At 48.8% G+C, this 14641-nt stretch overlaps 1 protein-coding gene across 16 annotated transcripts in view; it reads right to left on the bottom strand.

Moving 5' to 3' along the window:
• The window catches only part of TCF3 (transcription factor 3), a 271367-nt gene that overhangs the window by 193343 nt on the left and 63383 nt on the right, over nt 1–14641 (bottom strand). For all 16 annotated transcript variants that reach the window (XM_061601006.1, XM_061601013.1, XM_061601016.1 and 13 more), the window contains 2 exons: nt 7736–7785; nt 196–298 (listed from right to left, as the gene is read on the bottom strand). In XM_061601006.1, the coding sequence (XP_061456990.1) occupies nt 196–298; nt 7736–7785 (153 nt within the window). The remainder of the gene's footprint in view (nt 1–195; nt 299–7735; nt 7786–14641) is intronic.

The raw sequence follows: 14641 nt of genomic DNA, 5'->3' as shown, positions 1-14641 counted from the left end.
ACCCGTTATTTTGGCACTCCGCTGCAATATATATCGGTCAACAAAACAATCCCCAGTCACTATCTATCTGCCCAACCTACCTCGTAAGGTCATTGTTCTGATAAAAATGGTGTGTGTGCGTGTGCATGCCCGTGAACACCGCCCTGAGCTCCCCCCCCAAAAAACCCTAATTTACCTTCGGTTTTCTCTACTTACCTGGCATGTAGAAGGCGCCAGGATAAACAGTGCTAGGGGCTTTGGAAGGGGGATAGCCAGCCGGTTCCCTGCTGTAGTCGTCACCTGAGTTGGGTGGATACACCTGTTTTAAAAAAAAAATAGATAGAAGTTCATCGCCTTTTTCTAGCCTCTGACGTCAACCCAGTGTCTTCTACAAAGTCCACCCCTCACCCCAGGCCATGTTGGCTCCTGGGAGGTGAGAGTCCAGCAACATCTGCAGGGATGCCGATTTCCCTCTCTCTGATCAAAGAAGAGGCATCCCCCTTCCCTCTGGAGGGAATGCCTCTTCTAAATAGAGGCATCCCTCCATCTCTTGCATGCAGTGGAGAATACTTCTTCGATTAGGGCTGGGGAGCATTTGTGGCACTCCAGATAGTCGGTGGCAGGTTGCATCCAAACACCAGTTTCTGGAAACCGTAGGAGGGAAGAGTTGCTGTTGCGCTCAGGTCCTGCTTGCGGGCTTCCCATAATGGGCATCTAGATGGCCACTGTGAGGACACGAGGCTGGACTGGATGGGCCACCCTTTGCCCTGTTCTAACTGCAAAGCTTTTCTGATCTTCTTATGGCTACAAGGCCCATCAGCCCTGACCACTAGCTATTTCCCTCTTTCAGGTAACACACTGGAAGCAAAATAACTTAAGTTTCCTCCACCCCACAACCCGAACTCATGTGCCGCCAACTTGGGTGCTATTTTGAACATACACGCCCTTAAATTTGCAGCCCCTCAAATGGAAAACTCTGTTTTTTCCACCCAGATTGTGCAGTCTGATGCTATATGCATCTTGACTCCGAAGCAAGTCCTACCAATTGGAGTTTACACCCAAAGAAAGATGGCGCCCTTCTTAAATATTAGACAGGCGCCATCTCTGTTATCTTTTCGGTGCCTACTGAAGACCTTCCTCTTTCAACAAGCCTTTTAAGTAGAGACCTTATCCCAGTCCGCGTCTGTGTTGGAACTGCTTTTTCATATATTTTCAAACCTCCTTTTTTAAAAATGTCTTTAAAGCTTTTTTAAAAAATGTTTTGCTTTAACATGTTTCTAATGGTGGTTGTGTTTTAATATATTTTAAAGTTTGTTTTTATGACGTTTCGAAGTGTTTTTGGTGCTTTTGTTTGCCGCCATGGGCTCCTGCTGGGAGAAAGGGCAGAATAGAAATCAAATTAATAAATAAATAATACTTATGAAATTTATAACCTGCCCTTCCTCCTGGAAGGAGCCCAGGGTAGCAGACACCTGACGGAACATGAAAAACATCTGTAAAATATCTTGAAAAACCAGTTCCAACAGAGATGTGGACTGGGATAAGGTCTCTACTTTTAAGAACATCAGAAGGGTTTCCTCAAGCAGGATTAGGCAAAGGGGTGCCCATCTAGTCCAGCGTCCTGTCCTCACAGTGGTCAACCGGATGCCCCAGTTGGGAAGCCACAAAGCAGGAACTGGAAAGCAACAGCAACTCTCCCCTCCTGCACTTTCCAGCAACTGGTATTCAGACATGCGCGGCCTCTGAGACTGGGTAGAGAACATAACCATCATGGCTACTAGCCAGTTCATAGCCTTAACTTCCAATCAGCAGCGTAAACCAGGCACTTATAAATCAAACATAACCAAATAACCCTCTGGGGTGCTTGCTATAGCTCACCCATCTGCCGACTTCCCCTCAATCACACAAAATGCATAACCACAGATCTGAGGGCCTTCCGCGTTTTAAAACCTTGCAGACGTGTGTGCAAAAAACGGTTTTGTAGATGAGAGTTCATCGCAACGAGGATGCTCACTCTCTTCCTGCCCTCCTCGTGCAGTCCACAGACGGCTCCCCGACTGTGAAATGCGCTCTCCATTGAGGTCCGCCTGGCGCCTTCATTGACAGCTTTCCGGCACCAGGTAAAGACTTAAATCTTCCCCGCCCCCAGGCTTCTGATAGACTAGGATGATACTGTTTGTGATTAGTGGGCTGTCACGGCTTCCTGGGGTTATACAGGTTGTTGTTTGATCATTTTGTGGGTTTTTTTGTGGAATGATGTGTGGTTTTGTTTTTAACAGTGTTGTCAGTCATTTGGCAACCTTTGGGTAGCAAGCAACTAACAAATCAAATAATAACAATTATCACTTTTAATAAACCAAGTTCCTAGTCCTCATGGCTGCAGAGAAGTGTGAAAGCCAGAAGGGTGGTGAGTCAAAGTATTGGGGGGGGGCTTCACTGTCTCACATTGTTTACTGTCCTTAGCAATTCATGGTGCTGCCATTGTTAGATCAAAGCAAGTGTTATCCTCCCAGATAATATTATTTTATTGTTGGGATAATATTATCCCTCCTGGCTGTTTTTAAAACTTGGTTTTCTTTTCTACTGCTGTTTTTTGTGTGTGCGTGTGATTCTTTTTTTCTATTTAACTGCCATTGGTGGGATTATAAAAACTCTTTAAAAATAAATCAAAGAAATCATGCCAGCGTGTTGGCATAATTCATGGAAGCTTTTCTCCAGTTTTTCCTGGTTTGAAAGTTAGTGCGGAATGTGGGTGCCCAATGGTTGACAAGTCACTGACATCTTTTCAGTGCCAAGTAAAGACTTATATCTCCCCCCCCGGCATTTGATAGACTTACAGCACAATCCTATACGTGTCTACTCAGAAGTAAGTCTTATTGAGTTCAATGAGGCTTACTCCCAGGTAAGTGAATATAGGATTGCAGTCTAAGATGCTACTGCTTGTCTTAGTGGGCTGCCAAAGATTTATGGGGTGGTGGTTTTACTATTTCGCTTTATGATATATTTATTTTGGTTTTTTAACAAAGTAACCTTGTTACCTCCGGGTAACAAGCCACTAACAAACTCAATAAATTGTGATGACGATCCTGATGATGATGATGATAATGAGAATAATAATATTTTTATATAAAATTCTGAGTAGGCACAATCATCCCTCTAGCAGATGAAATTGTCTGCTTTGATGCAATGAACAAGTGGCTAGCGTCATATCAAGGGAGCACTGTGTGCGTACGCAGGGGGGGGGAAATAGTTTTGTGCATTCCATAGGAATTGACTCTGACCAGGTAGGTGAGCCTGGCAAGGCAGAAGCTGTCCATGGCAGATCAGCCATGGCCCCAGAGCTGGTCTTAGGAGTTGCCAGGAAGGCGCAAACCTGGGAGGAAGCCGTGATGGCTCTCTTCTCCCCTCCGCTGTCAGAAGCAATGTGACTCTGAAGGCCATTGCTGGAAACCACAGGAGGGGATAGTTGCTGTCGCGCTCGGGTCTGATCTAAGAAGAGGCACCACCCTCACTCAGGAAGGAATGCCTCTTCTAAAGAGAGGCATCCCCCCATTTTTCGCAGGCAGTTGGGAATGATCCCTTCAGGGATGGGGAACATCTGTGGTCCTCCAGATGTCACCGGCCTCCACCTCCATCCTCCCTGACTACTAGCTTCTGCTCCTCTAGTCCTCATGGTCCCGAATAAACAAGCTGGCCTTCAACAGGAGCCTGCCTTATACCAAATGAGACCAGAGGGTCCATCTAGCTCAGTATTGTGTACACTGGTTGGCAGCGGCTCTCCAGGACTTCAGACTCAGGGGTCACCCCAGGCCTACCTTGAGATGCCTTTGGGGAACTGAACCTGGGAGTTTCTGCATGCAAGACACCTACGGCCTTTCCTTGGCATATGAAAGCCAGCTTTGTAGGTCCTCGCTCATTCTAAAACGTATCCAGGCTGCAGGGCGTGCCAGTCCCTGGAGCATGCCCTGGGCACAAGCAATGACTAATTCAGGCAGTGAAACGAAGACACACACACACCACATTGATACTGACTTCAGAGTTTCAAAATGACCACCCGTTTGCAAAATTTAGGCTTCCTGAAATATTCCCACATGCTTCAAAATGACCTGGGGTCCCGCTCAATTTGCATATTGCCACGGGGGGTCCCATCTCCCCAACATTTTGACCACAGGTTTTCAAGGAGGTTGCTCTCCCACAAAGGCCGAAGAACCCCCCCGTTTAAAGTCCTCTTTCTTGCATTTGCTTCGATGGGTTACCAAAGTGGGAAAAATTTGCAGGGACAAGTAGACCTTGCTTTAAAAAAAAACAAAACTATCCCAAAATCTTTCCTCGCGCCTTCTCCCCCACACCCCCACTCTGCAGCATGTTCTGTGTACTGGAGCGAGAGGTGCGGGGGGGGGGGAGCGCACACACCGGAGAGGCAGAGCGGGGGAACGAAGCTGGCCAAGAAAGAGTAAGAAATCCAGTAAATTGCCTTTTCCTATAATTTGATTACATAGCAGGAGCCGGAGCCTGGGATTTGAACGAAACAGGAATAATATCCGTGTGCCATCTGCCAGAGCTTGGCACCCATCCAGCTTTTCAGGCAGCTGCGTGGGGCTGGGGGGGGCGGAGGAGGTGAGACAAAAAGAGGGTGGGGGCAGGGAAGGGAGGGAAAAAGAGCAGCTTTAAAAAGAGAGAGAGAAGGGGAAGATTCACACACCCCCAAATGAGCCCCAAATATGGAGATTTGCAAACAATTGCAGGACCTCTGGGTGTGTGTGTGCACATCTGGGCACTGCCCCCCCAATAATGTCCCCCCCCGCAGTCCCTGCAGACAGATGCAAAGATTAAAAAAAAAATGCACGCTTCAGATTCTATGCAGTTCTTGAACTGCAGGAAACAGGGACCCTCAGATTCTATGCTGGCCTGTTTAGCAACTGTCTTCTTGGATAAATATGGAAGGGGGGGGAGCCTTGAGGATTCCATTAACCCTCCCACCCCACCTCTCCAACACCCCCTCCCTAAATAAAAGAGAAATGCAAGCACACGTGCATTGTGCCGGTTTGCACATTCTGTTGATCCTCTGTAAACCTGCACCCAAATGCAATTCAATAAGAGCATCTAACCTAGCTTGCCGGACTTATTGACCAACACGATGTGAGATTGTGGGGAGTAAAAATTCCCTCCCCCCACCTCAAAAAGAAAAAAAAGTTTGATATCGAGGGAAAAGTCTGCTAAACCGAGATTTTTTTAAAAAAAATCCCAGTCGGTTATCTGAATTTATTTGAAATTGTTTTGATGTACGCCATTGTTTTAATTTAAATATATGTATATATATATATATATGCAACCGTTTTATCAATGGCTTTTCCCTGCATTGCGAAATTGCTTCAAGATGCATCACAGGAAGCGGTTCATCAATGTGATAAATAAATAAACACGCATGCACAATTTACTTGATTTAAGGTGAAATTAAAAAAAGGGAGGGGGAGTTTTATTGCTTTTTGTTCTGGCCCGTTCAATGGTGGCAGTGTCTCTGGGTTGTGGACCCAACCAGGTCCTATTTCAGAGCCAAACCCATTGAAATCAATGGGCCCGCCTTACTTAAGTCTCTCAGTTTCAATGAGTCTCCTCTGAGTAGGACTTAAGTGGCCACCAACCCTCTTGCACCCCTTTGCACGCCTTCCTTGCCCCAAAAATCGCACGCGCGTGACAGCGGAGTTTGGAGCCCCCCTCCCCAAAATGAAAGAAGTAAATCTTTCAACACTCCCCCCCCCTCCACAATCCTGAAAGGCGTCTCAGCTGGGCACAACCTTGAGCTTATGCGCCAAAGAGGAGGAGAGGGCGTCAGCAGAGAGAATCCTGATTTGCACAGCTGTAAAAAAAAAGGTTTAAAGTGGGAGGGGGAGAAAAGGGAGAGGGGGCGGTTGTTAACGCGCCCTCCCCTGGGAGTGGCTATGAAAGCAGAGGGATGGCGAATGCACAGCCTTTAGCCCCCCCCCCGCCGAAAGAAAAGCAATTGATATCCAATACACACACTGAATGCTAGCCAGGAAAAATACCCTATGGGGATAGCAGAATTTGAAGGGTGTGTGTATGGGGAGGTGGGGTAAAGGAATACTACCCTCCCCCCAAGATTGGAGGAGAAAATACATAAAGGAGGGGGTGGAAAAGAGGCTGGCTAACTGGAGAAGCTCTAAATTTGGGGAGAGGGATATGCATAGTACGAAAGGCGTACACACCCCCATCAATTTGATGCGAAGGATATTTAAACAAGTTGGCATGTTTTGCTCTTCTTAGGCTCCATGCAGCAATTCCCAATCCCACCACCGACAAGAGGAAGGTCCGTGGGTGGATGGCGGGAGCAGAACATGGGAATTACGCTTCCTGGGAAAGCTCGGCTTCCGTTTTATTTTATTTTTTCAAAGTTACTAGTCCTTATGGCTGGGATGATGCACTCAAAGAGGGTTCCGGTCCTGGCTGCCCAGACAGATAGCTCTGGATTCCCCTTTTATAACCACGTACTCCAGGGCCTCCCTCCTCCCTGAGACAATGCAAAGCCAGAATAAAATTATGCAAAATAAGAACTGGGGAGAGAGACGGAGAGAGATTTGCATAATGCATACAGGTGTGGAATTCAGCTGTTGCAAGATTTTGGACTGCTTGGGAATCCAGCAGGAAAATAGGGTTTAGTTTTGACATCATGCCTCACATTCTCTCTCCTCCCCCATTTAATAATAATAATAATTTAAAAACAACAACTAAAAATCACCAAAGAGGCTTACAGTAAAAGAGCACCAGAAAATAAAAATAGCACAAGTTCACAGATGTTCCCCCCCACACAGTCTTTCAAATGAGCCGAGAGTCCAAGTTCTAAAGAGGACACTTATTCGGAGAGTTCAAGCACGACTCAGGCTGGAAGAGGACAAGACCTGTGCCTAGGATTTGCAGCTGCTTGTTTTCAATTGCGTGGGTGCGGAGAATGCGTAAGGCAAAAAGGCCACTGCCCCAAGGAGGTTGCACACAGATGGGAGAGGCTCGTGGGAATACACACTCCCTACAGGCTGGCCATGAGATGAACTTGGAAACTTCGGAACCCACACCCAAGCTTGCTTATTTCCTCCTCCCTCCCAAAGCACTTTCCTTTCATGATGTAGCTTTTTGAGACTGTAAGTCTGAGTGGAGGGACTGTGCTTTTCTTTCTTGTGATCTGTAAGCCACTCTGGGAGCCTGTTTTTAGGGTGGGAAGGGGCAGAGCTAAAAGGCGGGGCAAAAATCCTCTAGATAAATAAATAAGTAAAGACCAGGCACCCCAAAAACCTCGGCAGGGGGTTCCAAAGATTTGATAAGTTATATTTAGCATCCTGTCATCTAACCCCTGTGGCCCACCCTCCCTAACACCCTCACTGCTCTATACTGACAGCCTTTGCCATCACAATTGCCCTGCAAGGTTGTCCCAGGCTTCTCCCACCCACTTTTTCATCAGGCTCCGCCTCCTCCACCCCTTTCTCCTGTGTCTCCTCCCCTTATCGCCATAGGAACCTGTGTGAGGTTTTCCGTCTGGCCTCAGCATATTTTCAACATTCCGCCACTGGCCCTTCCCTCCCCCCCACCAGCTAGAATGTTTGCGGGTCAAACATTCTGTGACATCAAAGAAGCCCAGCCAATGGGCGACGGAGGGGATTAAGCACTCCTTGCAACCAAACCAAACCAAAATCCAGGCAATTCCCGGTCCTACTAGGACATCTGTGTAGAGAAACAAGCGGCGACTTACCGAAGATGGGAGTCCGGGGGGAACCTTTCGAACTTTTTTCGGTTGCCCATCTGAATTTGGGGGGGGGGGGGCAGGGAGAAAGGAGAGAGAAGGAGAAAAGAAAAATATTAGATTATTAAAAAAATTATTATTATTTATTACATTTATAGCCTGCCCTTCCTCTCAAAGGGAGCCCATACAATAAAAAAAAATTAACGTACATAATGTCTATTACAGATCGTCAAGAGCCACTCTTGGCTGGAAGAGAAGACTTGATTCTTGGCTTCACATCCCAGTTGGCAGGGATTTTTGATTACATTTTAAACCTCATCCTTTCCCCGCGTCCAAGAAGCTTTTAGTCAGCGTATGCGGTGCATCTCCCCCCTCGTATCCTCACAACCATCCTGTGAGGTAGTTCGAATCAGAGATAGCGACTGGCCCAAGATCACTTTCGTAAGGCTGAGCGGGGACTCGAATCGGAGTCTCCCTGCGAAACGTCCCTTGACGCGCTCACAACTCCGCCACACTGGTCTCCTGTTGGTACGGATGGGACTTTTAGAGACTTTTTGTTGGGGTGTAAAATTTGCGGGTCACCCAACGACATCAACGGACAATAGATTCATGAGAGACCAAAAGATTTCACCACACAGTGCTGCACAATCAACTCATGTGTGTGTGTCTGATAGAATCATAGAATTGGAAGGGGCCTAGAAGGCCATCCAGTCCAACCCCCTGCTCAATGCAGGAAAGCAAGTTAAAGTGTAGTTAGGGCCGGAGGACGTGGTGATAGTGACAGGCTTAAGATGGGTCCAAAAAGGGGTTAAGGCAAACTCAGAGGCAGATTGGCTTATTGGCAGCTAGCAGCTGCTGGCAGCTGAAGAGAGCCTCTGTGTTCAGTAGCAGTCTACCTTGGGGTCTTGGGGACCAACTTCTGGGGTTGGGGATCTAGCTGACCTCTGCTAGAAACAGAACAGTGGGCGACAAGCCCTTTTGGTTCTGATCTAACAGGGCAAGCCATGTCAAGTCTGTTGCAGTGACGGCACCTTAAAGGCTGGGGGCTTTTCATGGACATTCAGAGGCTTATCCCGTAAGACATTTCGAAAGTTGCCACAAGACTTTTCGCTGTTCTGGTTATGACTGCAGAGCTCGGCATTTCAGGGTTACGTGTGGGTTGTATTTTTAGCATTCGTAGTTTCAGTGTTTTAATCTGTCTTTCCTTCCAGTTAACTGTATGCTGTTATTAAGGTGACTTGCATCTCAGCTGATATTGCCTCCACATAACATTAAATGTCTTTGCTACAATGGTTATTGCTATCTTTAAAAAAAAATGTTCTAGTGCAGGCATGTGGAACCTGTGGCCCTTCAGATGCTCGCATCATTCATTCATTTATTCAAAGCATTTATACCCTACTCTTCAGCTGGAAAAGCTCTCAAAGGTGCTTGCAAATCAATAAAAATTGTCCCTCCATGTTTATTTATTTATTTAGTTATTATTCATAATCATTATTATTTATTAATTAGATTTATATCCCACCCTTCACCCCAGTAGGGTTAGAATCTTAAAAAAGAAAATGAAAAATACGACACGAAAGGAAAGGAAAAAAGGATCAGGAGGGAAAAGGAAAACAAACAAACTCTGGCACTGCACTGTTATAGCGGTCAGTATCGTTCTTGTAATAGCATTTTGCAGTTGGATCAGGAGTCAATTTATTTCTGAAGGACCCCTCCTCCCACAAAAATCCCAAGCACAGTTTCCCTTGCTTCCAGCGGGATTTGAGCAGGAGATTGTGTCCACAATGTTAAGATCTATGGGAATCTGGCCAGTTACAGGCTGCGGATTTCACAAAGAAATGTTTTGTTTAGTGAATTCCACCCCCCAGTTCTGAAATGAAACAAATATACGTTACACCTATTACTGGGAGCTGTTGAGATAGATAGGTAGAAAATGAGTCAACTGAACGGGGGGGGGGGAGAAATGTAGGTGCTACTCAGAGTAGTCCCACTGAAAGTCATGGACATGGCTAATGGAGGCCCATTCACTTCAGCAGGTCTACGCCGAGTAGAATTTAGTTGGGATACAATCCTGTGAATGGCCAATGGTTGGGGATTATGGGAGTTGTAGTCCAATGACATCTGGGCTCCACAGGTTCCCCCCTATTCTAGAGGGTCTTTTCTTCAGGGTCGAGGGGCTGCATACGTCTTCCTTCTTCAGGACTGCTTTTTTATTTTGTTTTGGCATTCTAAAAAAAAAGCAATCCAAGCAAGGAAGCGCGCACCACTTCCCCCCCTTTTCACGTGATCCTCGTAAATGGGGGGGGGAGCAAGGACAGTGTTGAGAAAGGGAAAATAAACAGCAAACTCGTCGCCTGCGAGAGCGGGCTGCAGCAAGGAAGATGCCCGAGGTTAGCTCCAAAGGCTGCAGAGGCTCAGCTTCCTAGATTTTGGAAATCCCCATCAAATCGGAAACCCTCAGGGAAGGGGGTGGCATTTCTCAAGCTCCCCAAAAGGAGACTCTCAACCCCCCAAATGACAAGAGGGACATCTCATTCTGTCGCACACAGATAACTTGCTTTTTAAAACAAATACAGAAACAATACCCTCCAGGTGTTTAGAACGCCAACTCCCATCATCTCTGAATGCTTGCCACTCGGGCCGCTGGTACATCTGGAGAGCACCATGCTGGCTTCCCCTGCCTGCCTTTTACAGCATGAGCCAACAAATTACTACCAGCCCTTCGGGAGGGAGGGGGAGGAAATCACTCCGCGTAACTGTTCTGTTCAGGAGAGGTAAAGCCAGGACGGAGACTCGAACGACGAGCGGTGCCCCATGGACTGGCCTGAGGAGGAGATTTGGGATCCAGAGGCAGGGCTCGGTGGTCTGGACAGGATGGGGAAAGGAGCTGGGGAAGGCCTAGAGATCTGCTAGCTGGCACAGGAGGGTGGGTCGCAAGGGGTGATCTGGCTGAGGTGTCATCGCCTCCATCACCACAGACGTGCTGGAGGGGGCGCAGGCACAAATAAACGGAGCCAGCTCACCAGCCTACTCTGAGGAGTACCCGCTTGCTTGCCCAGTCCTGACACGGGAGACGATCCCCATGCATGTCGCTGTGCCAGCCCCATCCTTCCTAGGGGGGTCCCAAGGGAGGCGCATCAGGTGTGGCAATGCCTTTGCTTAGAGCTTCTAGTGATATCAGACCTTGGAAGCTGCATCCTGACCTGGGCTCTAGTAGCGGGCCAACTTGTAGATTCAAGCCACGGGCAACAACTGAGCCAAGACTCTTGCGCCTGAGCCCGTTGGCAGGAGCCCATTCTGAATCGCTGCACTGCAAGTGATCCAACGCTCAATGTGGGCCCTGCCTGGAAAACTCCTCTGTCATCCTCCTCCACCTGAACCGAACGACGAAAATATCAGAACAGGGAGTCGCACAGAAGCGCAACGGGTAGCCCCTTTTGTGGGGGATTTAAAAAAAAAACAATTCCTGGCAAGTCTTTTCACAGCACAACCTTTTGAGGACCACATCTCCGAAAGATAAAGGCAAACAGCTGGGCACTAAGACCCTGTAGGTTGGCAGGGGTTTGTGGAGTTGCGGGGAGAGAGGTATTTTATTGAGTGAACCTGCTTTGGCGGGAGCAGGTGGATCTCATTAGTTTGAAGGCAGAGGGATGAAAGAGAAAAAAGGGGGGAGGGAGGGGCAGGAAATTGTGCAGGAGCGAGAACACGGCTGGTGGGGACCCCCCCCCCTAACACCGCCTGCTTCAAGCCAGGGAATCAGGATTTATTTTGGGAGAAAAAATAGTTTGCAAGAAAATGCTTCCCCGCCCCTAGGCAGTGAGTGGGGGCAAAGGATGGATTTTATGTCTATAGGGGGTGCGGAAGCTGTGGTGCCCTCTGGATGTTCTTGGATGACAGCTCCCATCTACTCCGGCAGCCAGCATGGCTAATGGTCAGGGCTGAGGGGAGTTGGGAGTCCAGGAACATCAGAGGGTGACGGGTTCCATGCCTCTGCCCTAAGACTATCAGCAGAGCCCGCTGGGTCAGGCCAGTGGCCCACCTAGGCTAGCATCCTGTTCTCACAATGGTTGTTGATGGGAAACCCGCAAGCGGGACCTGAGCGCAGAGCGCACCTCCCCTCCTGCACTTTCCGGCAAGCGGTATTCGGAAGCACGCTGCCGCCGACCGTGCCGGGAGAACATAGCCACTGTGGCTAGTAGCCGTTGGCGGCCTTTCCCTCTGTGAGTTTGTCCAATGTGAAAGCCGTCCAAATCGGTGGCCACTGCTGCTTCCTGTGGGAGTGAATCCTGGAGTTTCACTCTGGGCTGTGTAAGGACTTCCCCCCCCCCCGAGTTTTCCAACATTCGGCTTCGCTGGATGTCCATGCATTTCAGTGTTATAGGAGAAAAACTTTTCTCTCTCCATGCCGTGTGATGCACTTTATACACTACAGAACGGTGCTGACCGTTAAAAGGCATAAACGTGACCCTGTTTCTGCTGTCCTGGCTAAGGTACGATTCCCAGGATTCAAATGGGGAAGGGTCTAGCTCAGCAGCCGACCCTCCGACTTGCATGCAAAAGATCCCGGATTCAAACCTCAATGCTGCCAGTCACTGTAGACAGCCCTCAGCTAGATAAGCACCTTCTTTCATTCCAAACTTGGGAGAGAACCTCAGCTTTGTTTCATTAATTTGCAAAGCAAGTTTCTAGTCCTCGGGGTTCCAAAAGGCACACTCCAAAGGGCATCTGCTGAAATCTCAAGGAAGAAAGCCAAATATATTTTGTAGAGATTTTGGGGGGGGGGCTACTGTGATCCACATTGCTTGCTTGGCCCTCCCGACGCCAGCCCCCTTCCCTGCAAAAAACAGAATTATTTGGGCCAGTTAAGAGATAGTAAGAGATGAATTTTTTTTGGGGGGGGGAGGAGTGTGTGTGTGTGTTTGGGTAGACTTTGGATTGTCTGGGTGCGGTTTAATTTCTTTTCTTTTTTTTTAAGGAAAAAAGTGCTCAAGAGTTCACAGAGCCGTGATGACTGAGCCCCCACCCAAATCTCCCTCCTGTTTGGGGGGGGGGAGAGAGAGAGAGAGAAATCCACATGGCTGAGTTCTCCAACAGGTCTCCATTCCTGAAATTCCTTCCCATCAATGGATGCCAGATGTCTGGAATACGAGCGCAGAGTTTCCTCTCGGTAAGAGTCCAGCAGCCACCAGCGCTCCGCCCCGTCATAATGGAAGGGGGTGAGTCTCTCCCCCCCTTTAACAGAGGGACGCCGCTGCCTCTACAACCGGCCACCCCCTCTGAATGGTGCAATGCTCTCGCAGAGCCAGAAACCTGGAGCGTTTCTGGGGGAGAGCAGAAGCGTTTGCATGGGGCCGGACGGGCACCTGGCTTGACTTCGTCTACACAGGCAACTGGGGCTGCCAGGAAGGTGTTTGATGGCAAGCCAGCAGGCTGCGCACTTACTCTCCATCAATTAAGGGCCGTAGCTCAGCGCAGGAGCATCTGCTTGACACAGAAGGCCCCAGGCTCAGTCTCCAGGTAACAGCTCCTTGCCTGGACAGCCTCTGCCAGTCAGTGTAGGCAATACTGGATCTAGATGGACCATTGGCCTGATTTGGTATCTCACCTTCCTAGGCTGCTGTTTAAACCAGCTCTTTATTCAAGATCATGAGGGCTAGAATGTTACTTCATCTGTTGGGGAATGGCCATTAACTCAACGGTAGCGCACCTGTTGTGCATGCAGAAGGTCCTGGGTTCAATCCCTGGCATCTCCAGATAGAGCTGGAAAAAGACACCCAGCCTGAAGCCCTGAAGAGCTCCTGCTGACGTGTGTCAGCAACACTTAGCTAGACAGGCCAACTAGACTAAGCCAACTTCCTCTGCTGCTGTTTAAAATCAGCCCCTTCTTCCAAAACTGTGAGGACTAGAATCCTGTGTTATTTGTGGAGCTCGGTGGCACGGTGTGTGCTTTGCCGGTGCGAGGTCCCAAATTCAGTCTGTCTGAAATCCTGGACAGCCGCCGGGAGAATCGTTTCAGCACAAGGAGTGCATTCCCCTCTGGGCAGCCTTCCAGGGTGCGCACGCCAGCAGTGGGCGGGGCCAGAAGCATAAAGGGGTGGAGCAATGCATATAAATATTGCCTCTCTCTCTCTCTATCCTCCATCTGGACACGCAAGAGGTGGGATCCAAGCTCAAGCACGCATCCGAGCCAGGCAAAAACGCTCAAGGAGGCTGCAAAGCGGGGCCAGGCTGAGAGGCCTGGAGGGCCACATCTGGCCTCTGGAGTGGACAATACTGAATTGGATGGACACTCGATCTGACTTGGTGTAAAGCAATTTGCATAGGTTTCTCTCTCTCTCTCTCTGTGGGTAGGGAAAACTCCCTATTATCAGTCATGATTATTTTTAGATTTATTACCCGCTCTTCCCCAGAATGGCATGTCGCAACGATATAAAATATAACATGAAGAACTAACATGAAGAACAGTTTGAAACAAATTTTTAGAGGGAGCGGCCTGCCCTTGTCACATTTCACACCCCTCCTGCTCACTCCAATGCCCCCTTTCTGGGCTGGTCGGCAGCTGCTTATTCCTCCCCTCGGCTGATGATCTGCTTGGGGCTTCCCCATGGTGGGACACTGCAAGAACAGGATGCTGGACTAAAAGCCCCCCTTTGGCCGGATCCAGGTGCTGAAAGGATGTTCTGGTGCTCATTTAACGGCCACTAGCCATGATGGCTCCGTGCGACCTCCTAGATCAGAGGCGGAATGCCTCTGAATATCCTTTGCTGGGGGACGGCAGCCAGAGAGGGCTCTCGCCATCCCGCCCCGCTCATGAGCTTCCCAGCAGCATCTGACTGGCCAGGCCTATGATCCGACGGCTCCACTGACCACTTGCAAACGGCAGAAGGTCTCGGCAGACCAGTTAGTTCTTTCTCT

This window comes from Rhineura floridana, chromosome 18 (genome assembly GCF_030035675.1).
Source record: "Rhineura floridana isolate rRhiFlo1 chromosome 18, rRhiFlo1.hap2, whole genome shotgun sequence".
In the NCBI taxonomy this organism is placed as follows: Eukaryota; Metazoa; Chordata; class Lepidosauria; order Squamata; family Rhineuridae; genus Rhineura; species Rhineura floridana.
The sequence above is the reverse complement of the archived record's forward strand: the minus strand, read 5'-3'. Positions and strand labels throughout refer to the sequence as shown.